We start from the raw sequence: 27,946 nt of genomic DNA, 5'->3' as shown, positions 1-27,946 counted from the left end.
AATCACCTTCTAGGGTGCTTCTCCGCCACCATCCTACCCTGCCTCACAGCCCAGGGACTTGGGAACGATTCGAGAGGCACTCAGTGCTGATTAGTTTTGGTCTCAGCTGCCCTTCAAGGTGAGCTTCTGGGTACTGAAGCCATGAATTCAAAGCCATCAACGTGACCCATCCATCCCTCTAAGGAGTCTTTTGCCCAGGCAGAGCCCAGCATCAATTTTGTGAAAATAGACTTTATTATAGTAAAATGTCTTTTTAAACAAATGCCCCCACTATCCCACACCCCTGGAGACCAGGGTAGGGGGCGAGGGTTCAATCAAACATCTCCCACCACAGCGAAGAAAACATGCAAAGAGACTCGCCCAGACAAGGGGTGAAGGATGGGATGGTTAGAGTGAGGGGAGACACCCCTACCCACTCTGAACAGGGAATGTATGAAAATAGCTGCATAAATCCGTCCTTTCCCTCAGCCCCTGGACCCAACAGGGACTGGAAGAAAATGATGCAAGAGAGAAGTTGAATCCAATGAGCAAAATAAGGCAAACCCAACTCCTGCTTTCTGCCCCCTGGTCCCCTGGGTCTGAGAGGATGGGATCACACAGAGGCCAGGTGGCCTGGGCAGGGAGGGGTGGAGCACTATGGGGCGGGGTCAGGCCCGCTTTGGCATGGCCTTTCTCCTCCCCTGGCCTGTGCGGTGAAGCAGAGGGAGGACCTGGACTGAGGCACTGAGTATGTACATATATACACTGAGTATGTACATATATGCACTGAGTATGGACATATATACACTGAGTATGTACATGGCTCTGCCCCCGCCCCAGGGGACAGTCCAGTGCAAACGATCCATCGGGAGGACAGCCAGAGCCATCGTTAGAGTGGTCCCTATCTCCACCCAGGGCCTATCCTTGGAGCAGGGAAGGCCAAGAAGGGACCTACAGAGCGTGGTAGCAAAGCAGGAGTAGATGAGAACAGACTGGGAATCCAGAGGCGTGGGTCCAGTCCTGATCTGACAGTGCTTGGTGCTTGATTACTTACTCTGGGGCTCAGTTCCCTCTGGAAGAGCCCATCTAGAGGACTCCTCACTAAGGGTGCAGGTAACCCCACCCTCACCAGGTCCCCTGGGCTCCTTTGAGTGCCAGTCTGCTCAGAGATCAGGAGTTGGGTTTCCCTGTCCAGCCAGTGAGTTGATCCAGGGCCACTTCTGTCTGCAGGACAGACGGACGGCAGCCTCAGTCTTTCCTGGAGCCCAGCCTTTTGAGAAGTTCCTTTGCTTTGGCGAGGAGACCCTGCTTCTTCTCAGCTATGCTCTGTGACTCCCCCAGTTTGGTCCTGGAGGAACTTCCAGAGCTGAGGGCACAGTGCCAGCCTGGGGGCACTGGAGGCCCTTGTATGGTGATTCTGGGGTCCTGAAATGTAAGAAAGAAGGGTAAGGCCAGGGCCAGCTCCTCCCACCCATGCCTTTGCTCCTTTGTTCTTCTGTCACAGACCTTGCTGCTACTGCAGACACATATACACACACACATATACACACAAACACATACACATATACAGATACACACAGACACATACATATAGATACACACACGCTCAGACATACAGATACATATAAACATACAGATACACACAGAGAGATACACACACTCACAACACACACACATACAGATACACTCACACATACACAGATACACTCACACACACACATACAAATAAGCACATACAGACACACTCACAAGATACACACACACATACAGATACACACATTCACACACACACACACAGACAGACAGCCATACTCACAAGACATACACATATACAGATACACACATATAGTTCGACACACTCACAAGACATACACACATACAAATAGACCCATACATACAGATACACACAGAGAAACACCCACTCACAAGACACATACAGATATGAATGCACTCACACATATACACACATACAGATACACATAGACAGACAGACATACTCACAAGACACACAGGCACGCGAGTGCACACACACACACAGCATGGAGGTGAAGGGAGATGATAATGAGAACCTGCTTAAGGAAGTTCCATGGGACAGAATCTGGGCTCTGCTTTGTCGTTGGTAGCTCGGGGTGTCTGGGTGTGTCCCTTCCCTTACTGGGGCCTCACTGTAGGTGCCAAGCTGACCCTCTTCTCCCAGCCCTCTATCTCTCTGCCCCGGGGAGGAAGAGCAAGGACAAAGACACTTAGAGGTAGGAACACCCTCCCAGACAAGAGGTCAGGCACCATCTCCATCAAGGCAGGAGGCACAGTGCTTCGTGGGTCTTTGGAGAACCAAGCCAAGGAGAGATGGTGAGGCTCTGCCCTGAATGGCCCCTGAGGGGACTTTCAGACAGGCCCTCCCTGAGCACCTTCTTGATAACCCTCCTCCCTGCTCAATCCACAAGGCTGAGTCTCCTCCTGACTCAGGCCCACCAGGCAGTGCTCTTTGGTGACTTACGGGCAGGAAATCTGGCCAACCAGGTAGTCACCAGGAAGCTATTCCCAAATGAACGTCACCTGAACCTGGGCTTAGCCTTATCAACTCTTGATAAAACTGCGTTTTCTCTTTTTTTTTCTCTCTCTCTCCAGTCCCCACTGCTGCCAAGAGCTTAAGAAGCTCCTGGCCAAAACCAACCAGAGAGCCCAGACTAGAACTGAAGGACTGGGTACGCAACCATAGCTATTGCTGCTGCTGCTGCTGCTGCTGCTGCTGCTGCTGCTGCCGCCGCCACCACCACCACCATATGGGTGACTTGGCAGAGGAAACAACAGAACATACAGAGTGACTCTGTCCAGTCCTAAGGGTCAATAAACTTACAGCCAAGGCTCATGGGAGGAAGAGGGGGCTGGGGAGACAAAAAGAAGGGTTCACTGAGCCCCAAAGAAGAATAGCTTGAGACTTCCAATAGATTTCATCTATTCAAACTCTCCCTTTTATCCTCTAAGCAAAGAAACTTAGGAGACAGGAATAAAAGCAGATTTCTGATAGTCTAATAGTTTGAATCACAGAGGACCAAGGTGGGAAGACTATTATTACTGGTGACGTGGCTGTGTCACTTTCCTGTCACCAATAATAATCACAATATTATAATACCACAGCCATATAGTATCATAATACCACTGAGTCATAACATGAGTATCACATGATGTTCTATAAGCTGCATGACAGACAGAACATGAGGAGTCAGCTAAGATGCAGTGTCATATGCTAGGATGACATGCCACCCCATGACAGCTACCTGACACTGCCCAGGGTAATGGCAAGGCAGGGAGAGCGGAGGGCCCATACCCACACCTGGCTCATGGCAAGATCGCCCTCTCCCACTCATCAGCTCCATTTGAGATGAAGTCTAGTGAGGTGAGGTGGGGAATGGAGGTTACATGAGACACGGAAGCCAGTCCCCCACTTACATGTCTCTACACTAGCTCCATCTAGCACTGGACTCTTCTCCTCCTCGTTCTCTGAGAACAGGGAACAAAGAGAGGAGACGGGTTACCAACAGGCCTGCATGCTCTCCGTCAGTCACCAAGTGGCGCAGGTACCTGGTGGCTCCAGCTTCACACAGCCTTTGCGTTGGTAGCCACTGTGTGGGGTTTCTGGTTGAAGCTCAGCCTCTTCACACCCTTCCTGCTCTCTGGGTCTGGACACTTAGTTGCATTCCACCCATCCCAAGGAGACCCATGTAAAGAGAACCCAAGAAGTCGGACCTTGCAGGGCAACTGGTTTCAAATGGTACCTGGGAGGCACCCAGACCTAGCAAGGTAGGAGCACCCTGAATAACTGGCTAGTGGCAAGGGTCCTTTTCCACAGGGCTCCTCATGTGCATCAGCCCCTGGGAATCATCAGTTAGGTCAGACGGCCTGAGAAGCAGGGTCCCTGCCATTACTGATCTGCAGACAGGGGCATATAAGAGGACAGGGTGGCCTAGTGGAGCCTTCCTCTGCTGAGCACTTAGGGTTCCTTGGTATCACGGACTCGGATCTCTGAGACTCTCTGCCATACTATCGCAGCCCCAGCACACCAGCAGGACAGAGCTGAAATGCTGATTTGGTAGCCCAGCTCTTCACTGACCTGACTCTCGGCTTGAGATGTCCCAGACTCTAGGCTGCCTGACTCAGGCCCAGGGCCTTCCAGGAAGTTGGATGGAACCAGGCCCCTTTGTCCATTCAGCTCCCCCTGAGGAGGAGGAGATGCTGATGAGACTGAGAAGTCCCCAGTCCCGTCCCCTTGACCCTGAGACGCTGGGGAACAGCCTGAGGCCAGCATCCCCACTACGGGGAGTAATCCAGTTTATCTCCAGCCTTCTGCCAGGAAGGTTTGCCCGTACCGGAGCACAGTACACCTTCTTTCCCCCACGAGGATCTTACATAGTAGAAACCATCATCGTCCATGTTCCCAAACACAGTAATGACATCCCCTGCTCTGAAGGGCAGCTCTGCCTGTGATGAGAGCAAGGGGCAGATGTCAGACCTGGGAAGGCCTTGTGACCCCGCTCCCCATCACTAGGCATCATCTGAGGGCCCTCACCTCCACATCCATATTGGGGGAGTTCTCCCGAGGATTATAGTCAAATGCAGCCACCATAGGTCGGGAGGTTTTCTGGGCAGCAGAATGAATCAGCTTAGGAGGACCTATCAGGGAGGGAAGAGGCTCCTGAACTCTTCCATACACCGCCCCACGGTCACCACCTCAAATTCCCCCCACCACTCCACTGCCAGCACTCTCGAAGAGTGCGGCCTCTATATCCTACCTCTTCCCAGACACTTGCCCAAAGATGGCTTCTCACCTGGACAGAGCTGTGTAGGACCTTCCAGCTCCACTGTGGAGAGAATGTGCCTCTGAGTCCAGCCCACCTTTCCCTCTTTGTCCCAGGCTGGGCTGGTGCAGGACAGAGTACTCACCCTCCCATGACAGACACAGGAGGAGAGGTACTCGGAACGCCAACACAGGCCTTTGGTTCAGCACTGAACTGAGACCCAGAGCCAGTGAAGCAACATGCTTCAGGGTACACAGAGCCACTAGCCCCCACTTGAGGGGGTAGATGTGGGTGGGAGTCTGCTTTAATCCCTTCAAATATTCAATCCTGCAGCTGTCCCTTCAAAGGGTCACATGGTGCTGCCACACCCCAACCCACACGAAGGGCCATAGGTACCATGGGGGTCTTTACCTTTCTTGGACCGACGAGGCTTGGGGGGAGGCCCGGGTGTGTGTGCTGAGGAGTACACAGAGGGACCATTTCCTGAGTGAGAAAGGCAGATAGAGCTAAGAGAGAAATTGAGGCAGGAGTCGGAGAATAGGGCAGACTAGAGGCCTCTCCCAGGGCTCCTGTGTCCTTGTTGTCTTGTTTTACAATGCTGGGAATCCAGTGCAGGACCTTGCACACTAGGCAAGAACTCTAAGGCATGCTCCTGTCCTCTAAGCTTTCTGAGCAAGTTTCTTTCCTTATTTTATTTTATTTGCATTCATACGCGAGTTCACTTAAGGACCTGCAACTCATATGTGCAATAAGAGCTAAACTGACTCTCAGGACCTAAATTACATCTTTGCAATCTCATCAACAGGTAATACCCTGGGGCCAGCTGCGGAAAGGTGGGGGACAGGGGAAGGCATGCCAGGTTTCAGGGGCTCCACTAAACTTAGGACAAATGAGGCACCTTGAGCCCTCACAGACATCTGAACCTCTCAGGATGGGACTGGATTAAAACCAAGGGTGAGTGGTAACGGGTGAGGAACAGCTGCAGGGTCATACCTGAGGCCTCGGTGAGAACATTTGGGGGCAAGAAACCCCGCTGGAGCAGCTGTTGTCTCCCTGCTGGACTGTCCACAGCCACCTCAGCCACCATGTTGCAGGGGATGTAGCCTGTACGGCCCCCACTCTCACCCCGGTAGAAACCATCAGCGTCCTTGTCTCCAAACACCTGGAAGCAGAGACTGGTTGTCTCGATGCTAGTTCTGCCCTCTCTGTGCACCTGGTAGCCCCGCACTTAAGAACTGCAGAGGAGTGCTCTCTTCTGCAGCCTGGAGCAGAGGAGAGGGCAAGCAGCTAAGACTTAGGACTCAGGGGAACTTGAGAAAGTCATCTCTTCTGTACCCTCCCCCAGCTGCTGTCTACACAGCCTTTACCTCAAAGCACCCCAGCCTGGATCTTTCCAGCCCCAGAGCACGACAGTCTTCCATCAATACTTGGGGGAATAATAAACATGCTAATATTAACCAGCGGATAGTCCCACTGTGCTGACCATATGGCAGATTGAAGTGCTGTGTGTACCTTGAATCCTTCACTCTACGGGCAACTCTGGGAAATCATAAGGACCATTCCCATTCTACCAGAGAGGAAACTGGGGCCCAGAGAGGTTGTACAACCTATTCAAAGCCCCCCCCCCCCCAGGCAGAAGCAGAAGCAGAAGCAGGGCCCAACCAAATTCAACCATCGGGCTCTAGAAAGCCATGCTCCCTGAGCCTCACTCAACCTTATGCAAGAGGAAGCTCGGAGAAGATTCTGGCTAGAGACTGGAGCTCTGGCCCCATGGAGTGAGTCAGTCACCTTGAGGAGTTGGCCCTCCTTAAAGGGCAGTTCCTCTTCTCCGGCATCAGGGTTCGGTGACATTGATACAGGGTCATAGTCAAACAGAGCCACAAAGACCCTCACAGGCAGGTCCTGATGAGGTGGTGCTTCTTGGGGGCTCCTTGGAGGGGCTGTGGAGAGGGTTAGGGACACAGCAGTGACTTAGCTCCATCCAAAGCTGGGAAAAAGCTCCCTTAGATCCACCCCAGCCACAATTAGATGCTCACCCAGCTCAGTGGTACCAGACCTAGGCACCCGGGCCCCTCTCCTCTGGGGTCCTCTCCGCCCAGAGTTGTCCTGCCCTCTGGACTCCCCAGTTTCTGTTGCCTGCAAAGAGAGGGCAACAGAGGGCAGAGGTGACACGCTATCCTCTGTGGTGGCCCACACTCCCCGGCTCTGGCCCCTGCGGCAGCGTAAGCAACACATCAGAACAGGAGCACAGAATTCCTCGCCAGGGGCCTGGCCCAGCCTCGCGGAGGTACCAGACACCCCCACGGTGGAAGGACGGGCAGAGGCGCCCAGCTCCCCAATGGATGAGTGGAGTAGAGGGGCCTGAAGTGGCCAAGGAGAGTGTGAGAGGACAGTCTCCTGTCAGCATCAGGGTTGGTGACTCTCTGGACATGGCATCACAGTCAAGTGTTCTGAAGACACAACTAGCTACTCAGAGGAAAGGGCCACCCGGCCCGAGGTGGCGTGTGGCAGGCAGCAGTGATAACAGAATAGTGTGCATCCCAGTTCCGTTCAGCAGAAGCAGAAAGCGGTGGAATGTAGGTGGGAGGAGACAGGTGAGGCAGCCCGTAGGCCCCGCCCCAGCTCTGCCGATGGAGGTGGCAGCGTGGAATGGGAGTGGCTGGTGGGCAACAAGCAGAGCCACCAGGCAGCAACAGGCAGGAGGCCGCCCAAAGCAGGGAGTGGGCGGGCACAAAGCGGGGAGTGGGCGGGCACAGACCCGGGAGGGTGGCTCCTTGGTTCTGCCAATCGCACTGCGGCCTCTCCGCTCTGGCTCCCCTTTCTCCCAGGCTGGGAGGCGCAGGTAGGCGTTGGGGCCTGGATTGACCTTCGGAGGTCCCCTGGGCCTTCCTACTGCCGCTGTGCCCCAGGCCTCCCCATCTGTGGGGTAGCAGGAGCTGTTGATGCTGACACCCCCGCTGCCCGCCTCCTGCTCATCCTCAGAATCATATTCAATACTGATCTCCAAACACTTTGGAGAGAGGCAGCTGACTAAGCTGGATTCTGGAGCAGGGCCACGGGGACACCTCCGGGAAAGACCCGGCCGCCCTCTCCCACCGGGCTCCTGTCCAACCCTGGTGCCCTCAATCACAGGGAGGCTGCCCCTCTCCCGTGGAGGGACCGGCCGTGCAGAGGCCTGGGGCCCGCCATTGCCAAGAAGCCGGCTGCAATGTTCTCGGGGGTCCTGAGGTCGCTTGCGGTTTGGGAGTTTCTCCGGGGAGCCACCTCCTCTCCTCCTGCCGTTTCCACCAACGACTCCCAGCACATCCTCCAGGTGCTCCCTGACCCCAGAGAGCTCAGGAGACAAGGGACACAGGCCAGGTCCCTGGGGCTGACTGCTATCACAGCCCGGCCCTAGCAACGCAAGTTCAGGCTGGCTAGGGTCTTGGGAAGTGCGGCTGGGCCCTGGTTTCTCCAGCCCTTCCTCCTCTTCCTCCTCCTCTTCCTCCTCAGGGATGCTGAACAGCTTCTTGCTGCAGAGCCGCTGGAGAGGCAACTCCAGTATCTGCTCCAAGATCTCCTCGTCGCTGTCAGTCTCACAAAAGGGGTCTGGCTGGGGCTGGGAGTGGGGAGAAGAGAGCAGCAGGAAAGAGACGTCCACCAGAAAAGATGAGGGGTCTGCGACCTTTGCCCTCAAAGGAGGACATGGGGTTGGGACCACACACCCAGCCCTCCCTTAGCTTCCTGCCAAGAGGAAAGAATCAGAGGGGACAGTGTCTGGAGCAAAGTCACACACGTGTCCAGGCTGAACAGAGGAGGGCATAGGTCCCTGTGGGTCAGGAGCATGAGGGAGCAAGCTGGAGCAGTCAGAGAAAATTCTCCATTCCCTCTGCTGAGCCTCCAGCACAAGGCCCTGTCTGAGAAGCTTCCCCAGGACTAGGGCTGAGAGATCTGGGAGAGTAGGGGAAAAAAAATGAAATGTGCTCCCCTCTCCAACTCCCTAAGGCAGCCGCCCTGAGCCTCTTCACATCCACCACTTAGGATTGGACCCAGGCCACACACCTAGACTTGCTGGAGCAGCTGCCATGGGAGTGGAGACTCGTAGAGGGCCTGAGGTCTGGGGCCCACCAGCTCCTCCCCACCCCATTACCTTGGCTCCATTCTCCCTGATGCTGTTGCCAGCAACCTGCTTCTGGGAGGAACAAGGCCTGGAACCCAGTTCCTCTTCCTCTTCTTCCTCCTCTTCCTCTTCTTCCTGGATGTCTGATAAGTCTGAGTTGCGGCTGTGATCCACAAGGGAATTCACCAGGTGAACTCCAAGCTCTGACATATCTTCTTTCTGTGAAAGGCAAGGCAGTGCTTAATGGCTGCAATCCTAATACTCAGAAGGCTATGGCAGGAGGGTGAATAGGAATATCACATTGGGAAAAAAAGAGCAGAGTTAAAGAAGGAAAATCGAGAAGGACTCTAGGAAGGGTCAACCCCAGCCAGAATCATAAAGGGTCCCTTGACAGAGGAGGACAGAGTCATGGCCAGAACTCACAATGGTAGGTGTGGAGGAAGGTAGAGAGAGTATAACAGGTAACAGAATCAAGAAAAATGTAACAAAGAAGCAGATATACAAAGCAAAGGAGGGCATCTGAGGCAGGCCAGAGCAGAGGGAGCTAAGGCGGTGTGGAGAGGTTAAGTCTTGATTCTACACAGCATGTCTCCAGCTCTACCTCAGATCTAAGTTTCAGCCCGGAGTCCAGATCTCCCCCATGGCAGGCTTCAATACTTGGCTTCTTCTGGGTCAGCTCTCCTTGGGTGGAGCAAGGTACAGGGCCAGCATCTCCTGAAGTGCACTCCACTTCCTGCTTAGCCAGGGAAGGAGCCACAGGCTCAGGGCCTTCCTGGCCCAGAGTTGGCTCGATAGCCCTCTTCTCTTCTGAGATGCTCCGCACAGCTGCCCCAGCCTCTTCCTGCAATGGATGGCGTCGAGAAGGAGCTCAAACTCCAGCCCTTCCTTCAACTTGCACTTCAGGCTTCCCGTTGAAGAGACAAGTACCTGAGAGCAAGGGACTGGAGGTTCCTCCTGGGGTCCTTTGGACATCTCTATGGAAAGACTTGCAGAGAAATCTTGAGTTCCATGGGGGACAGGATGCCGGAGGGGAAAGCTGGTATCCCCAAGCCCTGGGGAGACTGAAGCAAGGGGTGTTCTGACCTCTGGGCTTGGTCGTGGTGAGAGACAGGACATCCTGGCTGGCTGGCAGGCAGAAGCCAGGGCTGGGGCAACGGGGGCCGGGATGGAGTCACTGGACTCGCCATGGGGTGACATAGTGCGTACAGTCACCTCATGGCAGGCCTGCAACAGCTGCAGCTGGGACACCTCCACCAGCACACTGCCTGCTGTGGGGGAAGCCACCTCCATAATCTATAGGGAAGAGGGAAAACAGGGAAGGGAGACTAAGAGAGCCGAGTGGGGCATCAGGATGGACAGCGGCTGACATCCTGACAGCATTTTCCCAAGCCCCTTTCTTAGTCCTCCTAACCACATGGCTTCAGAGTACAAGTATTTTAGTCCTTCATGGGCTGCCAACACCCACGCTCTTAATGGGTTTACTATACAGGGCCCAAAAACCAGGACTGTGAATCTCTGCCAGGTCAGGAAGATAGGCTTCTGACTAAGCATAGCAAGGAAGGACCCATATGCTGCCCCTCGGGCTTCAACAGCTGGAGTCCCCAAGCCATACCTTCTGCCCATCAGCATAGATGGCATAGCCTGTAACCCGGACACCATTGGAGGTACCAGCAGCATCAATGGTGACAGGGAGCCAACTGATCATCAAGATTCCAGGAGAGGGTCCTGGTTCAGCCTGTACATCCAGTGGGGCATCAGGCAGACCTGGAAGAGGTGAGGCACAAGAAGAAGCAAACTAGGAGTCTCTCTGACAGAAGAGATGGCCACATCCCTGAGGACGCATACAAGGCCAGTCTCCCTTATGGACTGGCTTCCTGGACTTGGGGGACACCATTATCCCCACATACATACCTGCTGGAAGTGTGGTGAACTGCAAGGTAGCAGCTCTCTGCTCTGGCCTCTCCCAGCCTGGTTCCCAAGGCCCCTGAGATGGGATCTGAGCCTCCACTCGGGCCTGATAGAGTGTGCCAGGTCTCAGGTTACAAAAGGTTGCCCAATATGTGCTGGGGCGAGCAGGTGGGCACTCTTCTCCATTGAGGTAGATGGCATGGGCCAAGTTGCTATTCCCCGGCACCCAGGCGATCTCAGCAGATGTGGCTGTCAGCCGATGGATCCGCAGCTGGCTGGGTACCACCCCAGCCCCGGCACCCACAGCCAGGCAACAGCGCAGAGGGTCTGAGCTGCCCTTGCTGGTTAGGGCCTGGACAGACACATGGAGAGGCCCAGTCCGCAGGTCCATGTTTTCAAGCACAGCTTTGGGGGGCACCCCAGGCCCCAAGGCCTGACGGAGTTCCCCATTGACAAAGATATGGAAGCCACGCAGATCTACTCTCTCAGGAGGCAACTCCCAGGCCAGCACCACACTGTGGGCTAACTGCTTGAGAACCGTGATGTGTCGGGGGTAAGGCACAGCCAGAGGCTCGCCAAGTCCCTCTGGTGGGGGGCTCAGACTGAGTTCATCTCCTGCGGCCTCCTCCTCTGGTCTGGGCTGGCTACGTCCCCCGCTGCTCTGGCCCCCACTACTGCAACCACCCCCGCCTCCACTCAGGAAACTGAGCTCGGGGCCTGAGCTGTGCGACGAATCAGCCAGCTCCCGAGGGAGGGTGGACAGAAGATCATCATCAGACACGCGCTCTACAAAGTTGGAAGGGACCAGGCCCCTTCGGCCATCCATGAGCTCCCCTGACAGAGGAAGGGTGGGGGGAAAGCAGGGGAGGGGAAGACAAAGAAGAAGCAAAAAAAAAAAAAAAAAAAAAAAAAAGCTGATCTGGTCATGCGGTTTCTCAATGGCTACTTCATAAGTATCTGATGCCAGCCAACCTTTACCCGTCGGTGAGTTTAAGAGACGAGGGCAATCAAGGTTTTAATTAGAGAGCCTCTTCTGGCTTTTGTGGGTGTGGTGACAGGGTTTTCATCCCTAGGGTCGTTGCCACTTAAATCTTACTGTGCATATGGATCACTTAGAATATGAATCATTAGAATTCAGACTCTAAATAAGTCCAGCCTGGGAAGTATTGAGTTTCGGAATTTCTATGCGGCTTCCAAAGCAACGAATACTGAACTATTTCTAGGAAAAATGTCATGGTGTCCATAGCCCACCCACTTTAAAGTAGTTCTTTTTTCCACTTACATACAGATCAAGCAAACATGACAAGGTGTAGACGACTGTAAACCTGGGTGGAAGACACGTAGACACTCTTAGCCCTGTGCTTTGATGTTTTGTTTTGCTTCATTCTGTTGTGATTTCATGTTGCCCAGGTTGGCCTTGAATTCACTGTGTAGCCCAGGATGACTCTGAGCTTCTGATCACACATACACACACACACACACACACACACACACACACACACACAGACAGACACCCCTCACAAACACTAGGATAAAGAAGATTCATCACCCATGCTTTTACACAGTGCCAGGAATTGAGCCAATAACTTTGCACATGGTAGGCAGGTGCTCTTATCAAATGAACCACACTCCTATCCCTCTGGATGTATTCTACATATTTAGAAACTTTCATATTAAAAAGCTGAAGTATCTGGGGGTAGTGATATATGCCTATAATCTCAGCTCTTAGCAGTTCAGAGCCAGGTGGATGAGAAGTTAGGACTAGCCTGGATTACTTAGTGATATCATATCTCAAAAGTGAGGGTGGCTCATGAGGGGTGGGAGAGCTGACCCGGCAGTTAAGAGAGCTGGCTGCTCTTGCAGATGACCCAGGTCCTCCCAGCACCCACATGGTGACTCACAACTGTCTCTAATTCCACTTCTAGGAGATCTGGCATCCTCACACAGACAGAACATCAATCCACGGAAAAATAAAACTAAAACAATCATTTTGCTAGGCAGTGGTGGTGCACACCTTTAATCCCAGCACTCAGGAGGCAGAGGCAGGCAGATCTCTGTGAGTTTGAGGCCAGCCTGCTCTACAGAGAGAGTTCTAGGACAGCCAGGGCTTCACAGAGAAATCCTGTCTTGAAAAAACCAAACCAACCAAACAAACAAACAAAAAAACAACAAGAAAAAATGTGATGGCTCATCAGTTAGGAGCACTCGTTTACTCTTGCAAAGGACACAAGTTCAGCTCCCAGAACCCACAAAGGCTCCAGAGAGTCTAATGTTATCTTCTGGACTCTACAGGCGCTCATGTACAAGGAAGGACCTAGGTACCAACCTCAGTAAGAACAAATATCAAAACAACAAATACAGAGATAAATTAAGCACAATTCTCCTGGAAGCCGTTAACCCAGCTCTTCAGCATCTACCCTTCTGGGGAGGTTAGCTGTTAGGAATACAAAGACGGGCTTCAGCACACCCAGTAGCTGCTCTTGGAGCCCTGGAAAGGAACTAAGCAGGCTCCAAAGCTCTTGGTGTTCACTCAGATCCGACCCATTTTCTAAATCTCTGCACATAGATGTGGTCTATGCCATGTTTTAAGCACACCTCACTCCATGATCTAACCTTCCCACTGTTGGAGGATGCAGCTTGGAATGCCAGCCAGTGGCACTCTGGAAGAGGCTCCTGTGGCCACTCATCCCTTCTGAACATTCTAGCAGCTGATGTAGTCTCAGTGAGTCATAGACCCCAGCTGCATACTGAGGCCTGTGGTTGGCTCCCGTCAGGACCTGGACAACCTCCGTGAAACTCAGTCCTGCCCTGGCCCTGATACCTACCTACCACCTGTTCAGACCATGTGGTATCTGAACATGACCCCCTTCTCCCCATATCTGACTGGAGTCCAGCCCCCAGTGCAGACAGAGGCCTGACCGCAACTCTTGCCAGTGTTAAATACTGCCATTCTCTGCCTATGAGCACAAAAATGAATCTAGCCAAAATATCCTGTGACACTCTTTCTACCATCTGGACTGCTAGACCCTGGTCTCCTCCAGACCAATCACTTTCTCTTTCCCTGCTGGCTACCCCAAATCTCAGGGCATCCCTTAGCTGGGCTGGATTGAGTGTGCTGAGGAGCGTGACGGGAAGGTCCGAGGTCTTCAGGAGCAGGAGAATAGACAGGGTGATCCCTACAATCGTCCTACCTTCAAAAAAGCCATCCTCGTCCATGTTACCATAGATGTAGATATACTCGCCCGCTGTCAGAGGAAGCTCGGCCTCTGGATTCTCATTGGGACCCTCAAAGGGGTTGTAGCTGTTGGGGTAGTAGCAGAGGAGGAAAACCACCCTGGCTGATATCCCAACTCCATACCCAGATTCTCACCATCATGCAGCAAGCCTTTCTAGAGGCACAGTTTCTACTGTAGCCAAGTCGAGCATTCACGGTACCCATCTGGCCTCAACTATGCTATAAGTACAGGGTTCAGCCGGGACCCATGGACGACCTCTGCTATGTCCAGGAGTCTCCATCTTCATCCATACCTGTTCCCCATGCACCCCAATTCTGAGGGTGGCAGAGGGTGTAAGAGGGACCCACCTATAGCGTGCTAGGAAGACCTGGATTCTGGCTCCTCCCGAGTGACTCTCCGGAGCTGCTGGGAGCAGGGAAACACTGTCTACCTCCAGTTCCTCCACCTCACTGGCTGTGTCCACCTGGGGCGGGAAGAAAGAGTTGGTTCCTCTCAAAGGTCTAGGTTTCAAGGACACTGCAGGCAGAGTAGCTGGGGCTTTGAGAAGGGGACGTGAACGTCCCCTACAAGGCCTGGAGTTTCCTAAAGGAGACCTGAGACAGAAGGTCTGTGACGCACACAGCTTTCCTAGTCTGTGGGTGTGAGGACAACTTGAACCTTTCCCTGAGTCTTTGCTCCAACCCAGGAGATAAAGCTTCTCCCAACCCAACTGGTAGGCAGGTCAGAGGAGAGCAGGCGTCTGTGACAGTTGACTCCCTAAGGTCGAAACTCAGCAAACCATCTCATTGTAAAGAACTAGAAGCAAGAAGGAAGACACCCTTTGATTTATCCCCATGACTGTACCTCCTGCTTCAACCCCACTGGAACTCAGAACTTAGGGTTCCCCTGAGGCTAGCCCAAAGTCAGTGCCATCTTCCTATCCCACCAGGGGGCAGCAGAGGGCCAGGGCTGGGTTCTACCACTTTTCTGAAACTCCAGGTTAGTGTTGCTTCTGGCCTGTCCCCTCTGCTTTGCAGGATTCATAGGTAGAAAGGAGATCAGAAGAACTGTGGATGATGTAATAATAACCACAGCTGCCATACGTTGGACATCTCCTGGTGCCCTCATAATAATCTTACAAGGCAGGTTTGTCACCCACAGTGGACAGATAGGGAAACCAAAGCCCAGAGACACTGTGTGTGACTTTCCTAAGACAAAGTTGGGATCTGAATCAGAAACCTGTGCCCTTTCTCACATAAGTAACTGTTTCTACTGCGGTTGTGCATATGAACAGACTCATTATGTGAACCAGGCGCCAAACTGTCTCCTCCACCAAAGTCAAGGCTCTAGGGCCTCTCTGGACTCCAGAGAGGTACTGCTGGTAGGCAGGCCCTGGAGAGCAGGCTCCACCTGAGTTCCTACCCATAAAAGGAATCCACAGGCCTTCTATGTCCTAGCTTGGAATCACGAACCACCTAATTTCTTCCACAAGTCAGGACCCACCCCTGCCCCTTCCCTAAGCCAACACCAGAGCCCAAAGTCCCTGATCCAGCACTAACCTCTGGTGTGGGACATGACTTGGGGCTGTTGTGGATGGACTCTGAGCGAGAAGAATTAGAAAGAGACTCGGCCTTCTTAGCTGTCCTTCGAGGGATTCCAGTAAGGGTGGTGAGAGCAGGTTCAGAAGATTTGGGGGTGCAGCGTCCTGGGGAGCCCGGTGGGAGGTCAAGATCTAAAGAGAAGATGCCAATGGGTTTGGGATCTGTGGTCTGAGGAGGGACTGGGAAAACAAGGTAAACTTCCTGGATATGGGTATCTGGCCTTTATACCCAGATTTCTTAACAATAAGGGACATCGTTGAGGAGAAACTCACTGTGATTCATATATATCCGAATCCTCAATCGATCATCAATGCTTGATGAGATGCATTGAATTATTCCGACCTCATGGCTTAGAAAATGATTGCTTAGAGAGGTTAAGCACTATGCTAACGCCAATTGACTGGTAAGAGGGCGGAGCTAGGGCCACTACATCTGACTGGCCTTCAATTCTCCACTCTTCCTAAGACCCTGATACTGACTGATAGCACTCACCTCCCAGTTAGAGGCCAGTGGCCTGAGATCTTGGATTTAAGGAGGTGTGTCTTTAACTTGCCGTGTGACTTTGTATGAGTGGCTGGCCTCTAATCTTGAACTCCTTGCATTATACAAAGTGTCCAGATCTGAGGATTCCAGACCAATGTCACTAGAGGACTCCTCACCTTTGGGGCCGGACCCCTGGCAGGGCTGAGGGATAGAGCAGCAGCAGTGGGGGGGCGGGTGGTCCCCAAGGGCACTACAGCCCAAGGCTGAAGTAAGCAGATCCAGAGGGCCTGGGTGCAGACGGAAGGCCTGGAGCTCCTGAGCCAGAAGGCTGAAACGCTCAGTCTGGCTTCGGCACTGGCCCTCAAGCTCTCGAACCCGGGCCTGAAAACAAGATCCACTATGATTGGCCAGGCCTAGCAGAGCTGTACAGCGCTAGCCAACTCTACATAGTGCCACATCAGGCTTTCGTTTACACATGTGTCTCCGCCACCCCCAGCCTGAGCACCAACCTAGGGTACCAACTCTCAGACCCAGGCCAGTGGCACACTTGCCTCAGAATACTTAGAAGCCAAGGGGATCTCCTCAGCCCATCACCACCACCAACGACAACTCAGGGGTTTTCTTAGGAAAACCTCTGTGCCTCATTGTTCTCCCATAGGCAATGACCCTGCCCTCAGAGGAGTGGGCAAGAGGTTCCATGGGAAGCTACAGATGTCTTTATATAGAATGGGCCAAGTCTCAATTACCAGGCAAGTCTCTAGATCAAGGGCTCACCCACTGACAGTGTCATAGGGAACACAAGTCAATGGGTGACAAACTTCCTCATGGTCTAAGGCAGTAGGCGGTCACCGGGTGGTGGTGGCGCACGCCTTTAATCCCAGCACTTGAGAGGCAGAGGCAGGCGGATTTCTGAGTTCGAGGCCAGCCTGGTCTACAGAGTGAGTTCCAGGACAGCAAGGGCTACACAGAGAAACTCTGTCTCAGGGAAAAAAAAAAAAAAACCACACACACACACACACACACACACACACACACACGCACAGGCGGGAAGTCCCTGCATCTGCCAAGCTCAGTAGCAGGTCTGGGATAAGGACAGCCCTCACACTCTGTAAGCTCTCTGGCCTATCTCTGGAGCGATGGCCCTTCTGTTGGATATCAGAGTTGGACCCTGGGGGAAGAGATATGAAAGGGGTGGGGAGGTGACACTCAGGATGTGGAGAGCATAAATAGACTGTACCTGCATGGAATCCAAGGTAGACTGGTGAGGAGAGAAATCATGGAGAGATTAGAACACTTAGTTCTGTGGGTCAATAACCCAGAGAGGGATGGGAACGAGGGGCCTCTGGAAGATGGATAGCACCCTGTCAGTGCTATGAGCTGAGAAGGCTACAAAGGACATTTCAAAGGGAGAGCAGCTTCTGAGATCAGTGGCAATGGGTGACTACAGCCACAAGACTGGGGAGCCTCCCTCCCCCGTGTACCCAAGCCTAAGAAATAAAGGGGATTCCACCGGGCCTCAGAGCATTAAGGGCCCTCCTTCCACCACCACCCCACTCCTGTTCACTCCAAGGCCCCTACCTCCAGCAGCTGAACGGCTCCCTCATGTTCCCTCTTGGCTTCTGCCTGGGCCTACAAACAGAAAGAGGCAAGATGCTGAAATGGAGGCTTGCACAACAGACCCAGGGTGGAGAATACAGATGCGTGAGGGAGGAGAAGAGTGAGAGGCAAGAAAGACAAGGGAGACACAGGGTAGGGAGGAGAGGAGAAAGAGTCTGGGGAGCCAGGAGCCACGGGGTTACTCTGAGCTATACTTTAAACAGGAACAACCTCCCCTTCTGGTGGATGAACCCCCCCAGTCCGTCTATGACTCCTTCTGAGCCTCTTTCCCCTGACTCTTGTCTTCTGTCCCTTGGAATGTCAAGGTACCCCTGGACACAAGCCACTTTATCCTCTCTGCTGTCTCCTGGGCATCTCATTGATAGCCCCAAATACCCACAAGATAAGTCTTCCCATAGACCCAGAGTCATGTCCCGTTGTCTGTGATGTGTCTGTTTGGATGCTTTATGATACCCCCAAACCTACAAAACTTGAAACTTGAGGTGTCCTGTCCCCCAAAGTTGTTGCCCTGTCCAAATTAGTTTTTGTCAACTTGACCCAACCTGGAGTCTCCTGGAAAGAGGGACTCTCAATTGAAGGGTTGTCTTGATCAGACTGGTCTGTGGGAATGTCTGTGGGGTGTTGTCTTGATTGCTAATTGGTAGAGGAGGGTCTAGCCCAGTGTGGGCAGCACCATCCCTGGCAGGTGGCCCTGGGCTGTATAAGAAAGCTAGCTTAGGGACAGTTGTGGTGGTGCACACCTTTAATTCCAGCATTCTAGAGTCAGTGCCAAAAGGAGCTCTGTAAATTCAAGGCTACTCTGCTTCACACAGAGCATTCTGGAACAGCCAGTGTAATATAGTAAGACCATGTCTCAAAAACGGAAAAGGAAAGAAAGAAAGAAAAGAAAAAGGAAAAAGAAGGCTGGTTGAGCATAAAGCATTGGGAAAGCTAGAGAGAGAGCCAGTAAGGGGCACTCCTCCATAGTCTCTGCTTCAATTCCTGCCTGGACTTCAATTCCTGGTGGACTATCTATCGCCTAGAAGTGTAAACTAAAATTAACTCTTTCCTCCCCTAGCTTGCTTTTGGTTATTGTATTTGTTACAGCAACAGAATAGATAGACTACCATAGTTTGCATTCACCCTTCCCATGCTGGGGTGAGGGAGATGAAAACCTATTTTCCCCAGGATTCAAGTAGACAAGGGGTGACACAAAAGGGTCTTATGTTTTATCCCCAAACTATATTTCTGGTCCACCCACCTGTCTACCCCTCACTGTTACTTGCACCCTCCTAGACCACTGTCATGGCTCTGTTATCTGCTCACCTGCTGGAGGCCATGCCCAGTACCCCTCCCACCAGCATGATCTTGTTAAGTTTGGTGCTGTTTCCTGGATGGAATCAACCTGAACTTTTCCCTTTTATTTTCTAAGTCAGGATCACACTACATCACCCACACTGGCCTCCAATTCAGGATCCTCTGTTTGGTCGCTTAACTGATCAAGAACCCTCATTTTGCTCCCCACTGTCTCCCCATTTAGCCCATGGCAGTGGGTAGACGAGAAATGCTCATTAGATGAGTAGGTGGCAAAGCTGGGGTTCAGCCACCCAACATCCACCCTTGCCTGGCTCCTGATCCCACCTGCTGCAGCCTCCGGACCTCCTCCTGCTTCTCCTGCAGGCTGAGCCTAGCCTGCTCATGCTCCACCTCCAGCTGCTGCCGGCGCTGGGCCACCTCCCGCATATGCTGAAACACAAGACGGTGTGGGTCAAGGCCAGAGTTTTTCCACCCCGCCATTTCCACGGAAGACTGAAGATTGGAGAACCTCAGCTACCACCTGCTCCAGATGCTCTCTGTTAAAATGAAAACCCAAGCTGGAAGTGACAGAAGCTGGCAACCCCGACCTCCCTCAGGCCCTAAAGCTCCACACACGGCTTCTTGTCCCACCTTCTCTTTATGCCACAAGTCTCTCACCTTCAGCACCTGCTCCAGGCTCTCCAGCTTGCTTTGCAGGCCCTGGCTCTTAAGAAGGGCCGAGTCCCTCTCTTGTGTCACCCCCAGGAGCTGTCCCTTCAGCTCCGAATTCTCCCATTCCACCTGGAGAGGGGGTACATTGACAGGGAGGTGGGTGTGTAAGCTCTGTCCCACGAGCAACAAGCCAAGGGATGGGTGGACAGTTCCCTTCAAATTCCACCCCAAAAGGAGACCTTCAGGCCTCAGTGAGGCACAACTGTCTCCAGAGGCATGGCAGAAACCGAACCTGCTCCTTCTCTGTGGCTCTCCCACTGAGCCGAGAGTTCTCCTCCACCAGGCGGGCATTTTCATTCTGGGCTGCCCTCAGCTGTAGCTCCTGTGGGGTGGAGTCACACAAGTGCTGAGGAAGGGACTAGCACCCCCTCTTCTCAGCCTCTCATGTTGAAGAATCCTCCCTCCCAGGCAAGGCCTCCTGTGGAAACCTGCCATGGTCAGGAAAGGAAAGTTCTAGAACATGAGGATTCTGCGGTTCCTGAGGAACCAGGGATGCCAGCAGAGCTGAGGGAGCCTGGGAGGGAGAGGGAAGCTGGATCCTGGGTGACAGGAACTTACCAGCTCCTCACATCGCCTCTGCTTTTTCCTGGCTTCCTGCTCCAGACTCTCGCATTTCTTTCGCTTCTTGCAGAGCTCAGACTCCTGTGGGGTCAGAACCGAGGGCTCTCATGGGCAAAAAGGTACAACTGCCCAGAGCAGGCTGCCCCCGGCCCTCAACCTCGAACTTACCAGCTGCTGCACCCTTTGCTGCTTCTCTGGTTCCCTTAGGACTACCTGTGGGCTCTCCACATCATCCTGAAGTACGGCCTGCAAATAGCCAGGAGCAGGAGGCATGGCACCAGAGAACAGAGCCTCAGAGCAGCCTGTCCCCCAACCTAGCCTGCCAATGGGAAGATCTCATCTCAACGAGGACATCTCTGCCTAGGGAGTGGGTGAGGGGTGCTGTCTGCCCACCCCTCCTAACATCTCCAGCTGACATGGAAGGATAAAGGTTTCAGCCCTTTATCTGTGACTCATAGTGCTTTGAGATCCCAGGACCCATGTGTGCCCTGGGAGATGGGTCCTTTATCCAGGCCAAAGCTTTCCCGTTTTAGCTTCCAGCAGCCTTACTGCTCTGCACTCAATAACTGTCCTGGACGTCCTTCAGTGACTAGCAGAGAATTAGGAGGCTGCTTGGATTCCCCAGGGATATATGTGGTGTTCTTAGAGCTAGGGTTCTGGATCATCCTGTCTGAGCTTGGCCTAGAGTAGTGCAAACCTAGACAGACCCTCCTGGCTTCCGCCAGGCCCACCCCCATCAGCTTCCCAGTTATTCCTGCAAACTTTAGAGGACAGATTTTGATAGGCGGTGCATCTTCCTCCATGGATCAATCAGACTGAGGGACAGAATCTGAGCAAGCAGCAGTACCCCTTCCTGCACCCTGACCCCGTGGTCACTATCAGGTCTTCCTCCCTTCCAGCCTTCTTTCCAGGAGGCTAAATCTAAACGCTGCCCACCTAGGATGGTGAAATAGGAGCAGGCCCCTGGGTCCTGAACATGGGGTCCAGGCCCTCCGAGCAGGAGCTATCTAGCCCCTCACTCAATGAAGGTCTCCCGTACCTGGAACTGAGTCGTATGCACCGCCCCGCCGGGATAACCCGGGCCAGGCCTGGACACCGGGCGGACGCTGAAGGGGGCGTCCCCGCGCTACCGCAGCTGCGGGAGGAGGCGGTGCGGGCTGGGCCCCGGGCGGCTGCCAGGGCAACCAGGGATTTGCGGCCGGGCTGTACCACTATCGACATGGCAGGGGCGGCCAGGCTGGCCCCGTGGGGCACAGGCCTGCGGAGGGAGGAACCCCGAAACCCCCAGGGGTAGGGCGCGGCGCAGGTACCAGCGCGGGAGGCTTGGACAAGTTCCTGTTGTCTAGTCAGGAAGGCTCCCTAGACCCTGGGAAAGCGAGCATTTCACCACGGGGTCCCCATCAGAGTATCGGGCAGGGGGAGATTCCCGGATCACCCTGACCCCCCGCATCTGAGCACACTCACACACCTGCCCTTGCGCAGGCGCTCACCTCTCCCGGGGCCCCGGGGGCCGGCGCCCCTACTCTAGATGGGGCAGTAGGACCCGGGGACCGGGCAGGCCGGAGCGGCTCCCGCTGGTTGCGCAGGGCGATCTGCCTCTGCAGCCGCAGCACCTCCCGTTGGGACTCGCGCAGCAACCGGTCGAAGTCCCGCATATGCAGCCACTGGGGACCTTCCTGGGGTGGGGCGACCAGGAGCCGAGTCAGTCCTAACCCCTTTTTGGACCCTGATCACCTCCAGCACCACCCGCTCTCTACCATACTGGGTCGGTTCGGCTGCGCGGGAAAGTGCGCATCCTCCCATGCATATATGCTTGGTCATATAAGCATGAGTATGCAGCCCCATGCCTCCCCTGGCCCGTGGGCAGACATTCACAACAACTCGGTCACTGGGCGCTCGCCGTGTGCCTGCACTGTGCTAAATGCCTTGTGAACAATCCTTCACACAAGTGTGAACTATGTGTGGATTCCTACAGACAGATCCACCGGCACACAGCTTCAAGCCTAGAGCACGGAAATGTCCAGGTCTTGGACTCAAGCATGGCTCCACCCCCTTTGGTTCAGGCGCCTTCTCCCCACTCCCACCTGGGCCGTTGCCAGGGTAACCTACACCCGAGCAGCCTCCACCTCTCCGTTTCATTTGCATCTCATTAACATCTGGTACACATCCCACACGCCAAGCCGACATCCTTGCGTAGGATCCAGCAGCAAGAGAAGCCAAGGGCCCCTTCGCACCTTGCCCACCAGAGAGAGTCTGGCCTGCAGCTCCCTGCACTCCCGCTGCAAGGCAGCAATCTGTTTGTCCTTGGCCAACAGTGCACTGGCTGTCTCACTGAGGTCTCGGGCTCGCTGGCGAGCTAGAGCCTTACGGCACAACTCCAAACTGGATCCGGGTCGGGGCACAGGGGCACTCACCTAGCCAGAGGTGGGGGTAAAGCCAGTGGTCATCTGAGGGTTTTAAGGTACACCTCCCATTCCTCATCTTCCAGAGAATTAGGATGAAACCCGGTCTGGGGCCTCGGAGACACTGAATCCTCATTGAACCCTATCCAGGCAGTCCCCAACCAGGATCGAAAGCATTAACACTACATCTCAGTTTAGGCTTTGAGGACACTGCTAATTCAGGGTTGCCACTATGATGGGTCTTCTCCCTGCCCCCCACTCCAGCTCCACACCCCAGATGAGCTCAGCAGGAGGCTGCAACCAGCTCCAGCACGTGTTAATCTAGAATTGTGCTCCCTGGCTTCTCAGGAGCCTCCTCATCCACCCCCTTTCCCTCTGGTAGCTCCAGACACCTTCAACCTTCCCCAGGGCCAGCATTTCTCTTTCTTCCGAACCCCTGAACTCCTGGGTTCCTGGGTAGTAAGTCTATGACTCCCAAGCCCACTCCTTGTGGCCCAGCCTTGGTTCTCCTCTTCCCAAGTCACCCAAGCCTCCACCCCGCTGTCTGTCCGTCTGTCCTCACCACCCTCATGTTCGTTTCCTGCAGCTTCTGTGCCCTCTCCTCCAGGCGCTTGGCAATGACTGCCAGTTCAGCATTCTTCCGCTTCAGCCTCCGTACCTTCTCCTCCGTCTCTGGGAAGCTGCTTTTTCTCTGACAAGGAGTCAGCCAGAGTTGGACTGTGTAGGGAGAATCCCACAGACCCATTCCTACTACCCAAAGCCCTAGGCTGGAGCCTGGGCACACAGTGAGATCCTTGGCAGTGTTAAGCAAGGGTCCACTGGGGTTGGGGCATGGGGTTATGTCACCCGTGGGTGCCTCCCTCCTTGGAGAGAATGTTTATAGGCTGATCGGGGGTGCTGAGGGAAACCTCACTCCCCAGGCCTCACCAGCATCTGGTTTTCCTCCTTCAGGATGGTACAGCGCTGCTGCAGCTCTCCCAGGGCCCTTAGCAGCTCCAGATTAGGCCTGTCCCCGAAGCCTATGTTGAACTTGGCCTGGCATAGGGAAGGACCGGGTACGGTGTCTCAGAAACCTACTCAACCTAGCCGGAGTCTTCCGTGTGCAACATCGCCACTCTATAACCCAAGGGGTGAACAGGTTCTCTCTTGTGTCCCAGGCCTTCAGAGAGGGGTGCTACCAGGACCTAAGGAGAAGGGACAGGCCCATCCTCCATGCCTTCATGCCTTCAGCGGCAGCCTCACACCATTCTGGGGCATTTCCTGCTCTTCCTCTATGCTTGCCTTTCTACCCCACAGCCTTTTAGGTAATGGCAGATCAAACTCCCTCCCCATCCGTCTAGACATCTTGGGTCTGTAGAGTCCCCTGCCCTCCACTAAAGTCCTGCTTCCTTCATCCTCTCCAGTAGCTAGCTCACTCACACCCACCCACAACAAAATCTTCCTTGGCTCAGCCCAGCACCAAGCCCACCTCCACACCCCCCAGCATACCAAGATTCCCCCCAGACAGACTCGTGGTGGAAGAGACCTAACATAATCAGAAAGAGACACATGTACCCACACTGAGGGCCAGAGCCAGAGAGAACAGAGCGAGGCCACTTAGATTCCCGTCCAAGGAAGGAAGGACAGATAATCACACAGGCAGACTCACAGACAGAGAGAGACAGAGACAGAGACAAGAAATGTGGGCAGTGGGACTACAGATTATGGCCAGTCCATCTTGCAGCCCTCTCCATCCTCTCTTACCTTATAAGCCTGTGCCTCCTCCTCCTCCAGCCCGGAACAGCTGTACCCAGGGCTCTCTGCTTGCTGCCCCAGCTTAGGCAGCCCGGTCTCTGTTGCTTCAGGATCAGTATTTCCGACAGGTCCAGGGCTATGAGCTCCCTCAGGCTTGGAACTCTCTTCAAACCTCAATCCTTTAACCTGCAGAGCTGTCGGAGTACCAGCAATGCTTGGAGATGCATCTCCAGGTTTGCACCCCTGGCCCTGAGTCCAGTGCTGCCAGGCAGGCAGTGCCCATGGCTCCATGGCTCCAAGGTCTCCAAGCCGTGGGAGGGTTGTCAGTTGCTCCATGGTTTCGGCAAGGGGCCCCCGAACCTGGACCTGGGGACATCACCAGCGGGAAGACTGACAAGGGTCATGCCAGACTAGACCATTCTCCCTGTAAGTGTTTGGCTTCACCGAGTCCATCAGAGGTTGGCTGAGCTCTTCCCACCCACGAAGGAGGGTTCAGAAGGTATCGGGGTTGCCAGACTGGAGCTGGGGTTTGCTCATGGTTCTCTCTCTCTCTCTTGTGTGTGTGTGTGTGTGTGTACGGGGTGTGTGTGGGGGGGTGAGAGACCACCACCAGGAGTGCCTGGCTGAAGGTATATATGTACGTGTGCCTCCAGGTCTGTCCCTGCAGGTCAGTGATGTTTTATTATGTGATTGGAGGATGAATACTCCGACTTGTGTATGTTGAGAAGGGTGGTGCTATGTGTCACTGTCTGTGCCTATTTAAGAGTTACCAGTTGTTTCTGCGTGGGGGTAGGGGCTGTCTGTATTGCAGGGCTGTGGCAGTGTGTGATGCTGTCGCCGGTCCTGTCTCAGTGTTGTAAAGCCCGGTGTATCTGTAGTGGCGTGTGTCTTTCAGTGTCTGTGAGTCTGGCCACCCATCACGACCACTCTGCCTGGAAAGGGTCCGCAGGAGTTCCTGGGAATGATCCCCAGTGATCCACTGTGGTCCTTTATCTCCAGCTTTTCTCTCCGCTGGCTGCCGCCGATCAGTTGCTTGCTGGGTGGCTGGGCGGTCCTAAGGAGGCCTGGGTCGATGGGCGGCTTGCCTCATAGTCTCTGCCTCAGCTAGTCTCAGCTCGAGGGACTGCAAGGGTCCCTCGCGGTCCCGGAGCTCCCCAAATGAGATGGTGGGCACGAAGGAGGGCAGAGCCTCAGAATGGGGAGTGGGGAGCAGGGGAGCATCATCATCCCTCCCTTCCCCCTCCTCCTCCCCTCCTGCCCACCAATAGGAAGTCAGCTGCTGGTTTCCATGACGATGGAGCTGGACTGGTGGGCTGGACCGGCAGGCAAGCTGGCAGGGTCGGGACAGTGGAAAGAGCAGGTTCCTTACTGGATGGTAGGTTAGAAAGCTACCCCCTCCGGACCCCCCAACATGGCCTCTTCATCCCCTTGACCCCACAGACCCTCACTTCCAGGGTGCAGAGGAAAGGGAGTAGAGACAGTCCTCTCCTTTCAGGCAAGACTGATGGGGATAGAACAATGTGACAGAGACCTAGCTGTAGAAAAGGACAGAGCTGAAATGGTGGGATTTGGAATAAAACAAAGAAATAAAAGTCTGAAAATAGAAAGACGAGCAAAAGGACAGAGTGTTGAAATAGGCTGAAAAACGACTTCAGCTTCCCCATGGCAGATCACATTTGGGGGACAGCCCAGCCTTCACAGGCTAGCAGGAGAGATCATAAGACAGGACCTTTTGGGCTGATTTTCCCTCAACCATCAGGAAGTTCATCTTCTGTCTAGCATTAGGCTTTATTTATTTACTTGCTATGAAAAAAAAATGGCTTTTGGGAACAAGGACATAGGAATTGCCCCAACCTAGGTGTCTGCCTGTATGTGGGGCACCTAGATCTCGAGAGATAAGAATGTTGCTCCTAGACGCAAGACAAGCCAAGGTCGAGGGCCCTCATGTGGCACCCCTATGGAATAGCAGCTAAAGCATAGAGAACACCCCCCACCCAGACAGTAGGCTCCACCCAGGCCAGAGCCAATGGAACTGGGTAGGGGTTGGAGTTGCATAAGAGAGAAGGTAACATTCATTTCTCTAAAGCAGTCTAAACATCAGTACACATGCTATGTCATGTAACTTTCAGTCAGCATGCATATGCATGTCATATTACATGTATGTATAGAAGAGTATGCATAGTATGTCTGTGTATACATGGAGATCACTGCATGTATGTGTGCTATTTTGTCTATGAATCTCATTGGATATATATCTGTGCATGGTTTTGTGTCATTGTATGTCTATTTGCTACAATGTCTATGTGCATGCAATTACGTATGAGTTTATCATTGCATTTTGCTATAAATCACAGATATCATGCCATTATACAGCACTAACACATTATGACATACATTGTCATATAATAATGTACAATGGCATACAATGATCTATGTACATGATAAACTTGCCTGGCATGATGTGCACGCAGTCTCTGTATATATATTCTCACCCCTCCATGCCTAAGGGGACTGTCTATAAGATCATCTCAGGATACCCCACTAAGTTCTCAAATGCTTAAGTCCTTTTATGTAAGGTGATGAAATATCCGCCCATGGCTTATACACATCCTTCTGTATACCCAAGGTCTCTTGCATGCTAGGCAAGCACTCTACCACTAAACCATATCCTCAGCCCAGCCCCACCCCACCCCCATGCCTTAAATCATCTCTAGATTGTTTATACCTATTTTATAATACGATGTGAATGTTAAAATAATTGTACTGTACTATTGAGGAAATCACAAGAATAACAAGCAAAGTCTATACATTATAAAGAGACAGCTTCCTCTCTGGTAAGAGTCTTAGCTCAAGCTGGTCCTTCCTCTTCCAGTTGCTGGGGTTGTAATTACATCTACAATTGGCTTGCAATCAAAAACACATTTTGTTTTTCAATCCTAGTCAATAGGATGGCTCTGTGGGTAGGACATTTGCCACCAAGCCTGACCACTGGAGTTTGATCCCCAGTAACCACGTGGCCAAAGTGGAGAACTCCTCCACGCAAGGTGTTCTCTGGCCCTAAATGCACACCACAGTACATTGGTACACTCACCAGCATTCACACACACACACAAATTAAATGTTTTTCAATTCATCAATGTGGCAATCCAGAGAGATCTTGATGATCTCGCGGTTAGTGTCTTATGTACATGAAGCCACCACATGTGAATGTCACTAATGGGTATATTCTTTGGCATTATATGTGTAAGTACTAATGAACATGTGTTTGGCCTAGGTGACTGTATACCCATATGATACACCAGCCACGTCTCATTGTCTATATGTCACAGTTCATGCATGTGGCTGGCATCGGTGTATAGGCCCTGATGAAATGCACATGATGGTGAAAGTGTGTTTTATTAACACCAATGACCTGTGTAGACATGTACAAGGCAGGTGGGCACACACTGTGCTAGCGTGGTTTTGCCCAACTCTTACACTAATAAGAATCCTCTTGGAGCCAGGCAGTGATGGCACACACCTTTAATCCCAGCACTTGGGAGGC

General features: G+C 53.3%; 1 protein-coding gene and 1 long non-coding RNA gene across 14 annotated transcripts in view; one reads left to right on the top strand and one right to left on the bottom strand.

Annotated features, from left to right (window-relative positions):
- Gm34064 overlaps positions 1-2,959 on the top strand; it is a 12,038-nt gene extending 9,079 nt beyond the window's left edge. The window contains exons 2-3 of the long non-coding RNA XR_388944.3: positions 14-118; positions 2,608-2,959. This is a non-coding gene — a long non-coding RNA (predicted gene, 34064). The remainder of the gene's footprint in view (positions 1-13; positions 119-2,607) is intronic.
- On the bottom strand, positions 212-27,946 carry Tspoap1 (TSPO associated protein 1). 13 transcript variants are annotated; one of them, NM_172449.2, is made up of 32 exons: positions 24,412-25,599; positions 23,596-23,703; positions 23,231-23,359; positions 22,501-22,680; positions 21,757-21,942; positions 20,435-20,512; positions 20,264-20,347; positions 19,938-20,027; positions 19,652-19,774; positions 19,319-19,423; positions 17,660-17,710; positions 17,319-17,339; positions 16,258-16,462; positions 15,557-15,729; positions 14,366-14,481; positions 13,974-14,083; positions 10,786-11,616; positions 10,487-10,638; positions 9,802-10,167; positions 9,476-9,715; positions 8,905-9,093; positions 7,534-8,373; positions 6,812-6,911; positions 6,564-6,715; positions 5,769-5,937; positions 5,187-5,258; positions 4,806-4,838; positions 4,547-4,650; positions 4,387-4,458; positions 4,091-4,195; positions 3,430-3,480; positions 212-1,404 (listed from the first exon to the last, which is right to left on the bottom strand). In NM_172449.2, exons 1-31 carry the CDS (start codon positions 24,736-24,738, stop codon positions 3,451-3,453), a joined length of 5,541 nt encoding a protein of 1,846 aa, NP_766037.2. In that variant the 5' UTR covers positions 24,739-25,599; the 3' UTR covers positions 212-1,404; positions 3,430-3,450. The 13 variants fall into 13 exon arrangements, with proteins under 13 accessions (NP_766037.2, XP_006532769.1, XP_006532765.1 ...); XM_006532706.3 differs by having other exon boundaries at positions 4,770-4,838; positions 24,412-24,738; XM_006532702.4 differs by lacking the exon at positions 3,430-3,480 and having other exon boundaries at positions 4,770-4,838; positions 24,412-27,945.

The sequence above is a fragment of the Mus musculus genome, chromosome 11 (assembly GCF_000001635.26).
Source record: "Mus musculus strain C57BL/6J chromosome 11, GRCm38.p6 C57BL/6J".
Classification (NCBI taxonomy): Eukaryota; Metazoa; Chordata; class Mammalia; order Rodentia; family Muridae; genus Mus; species Mus musculus.
The sequence above is the reverse complement of the archived record's forward strand: the minus strand, read 5'-3'. Positions and strand labels throughout refer to the sequence as shown.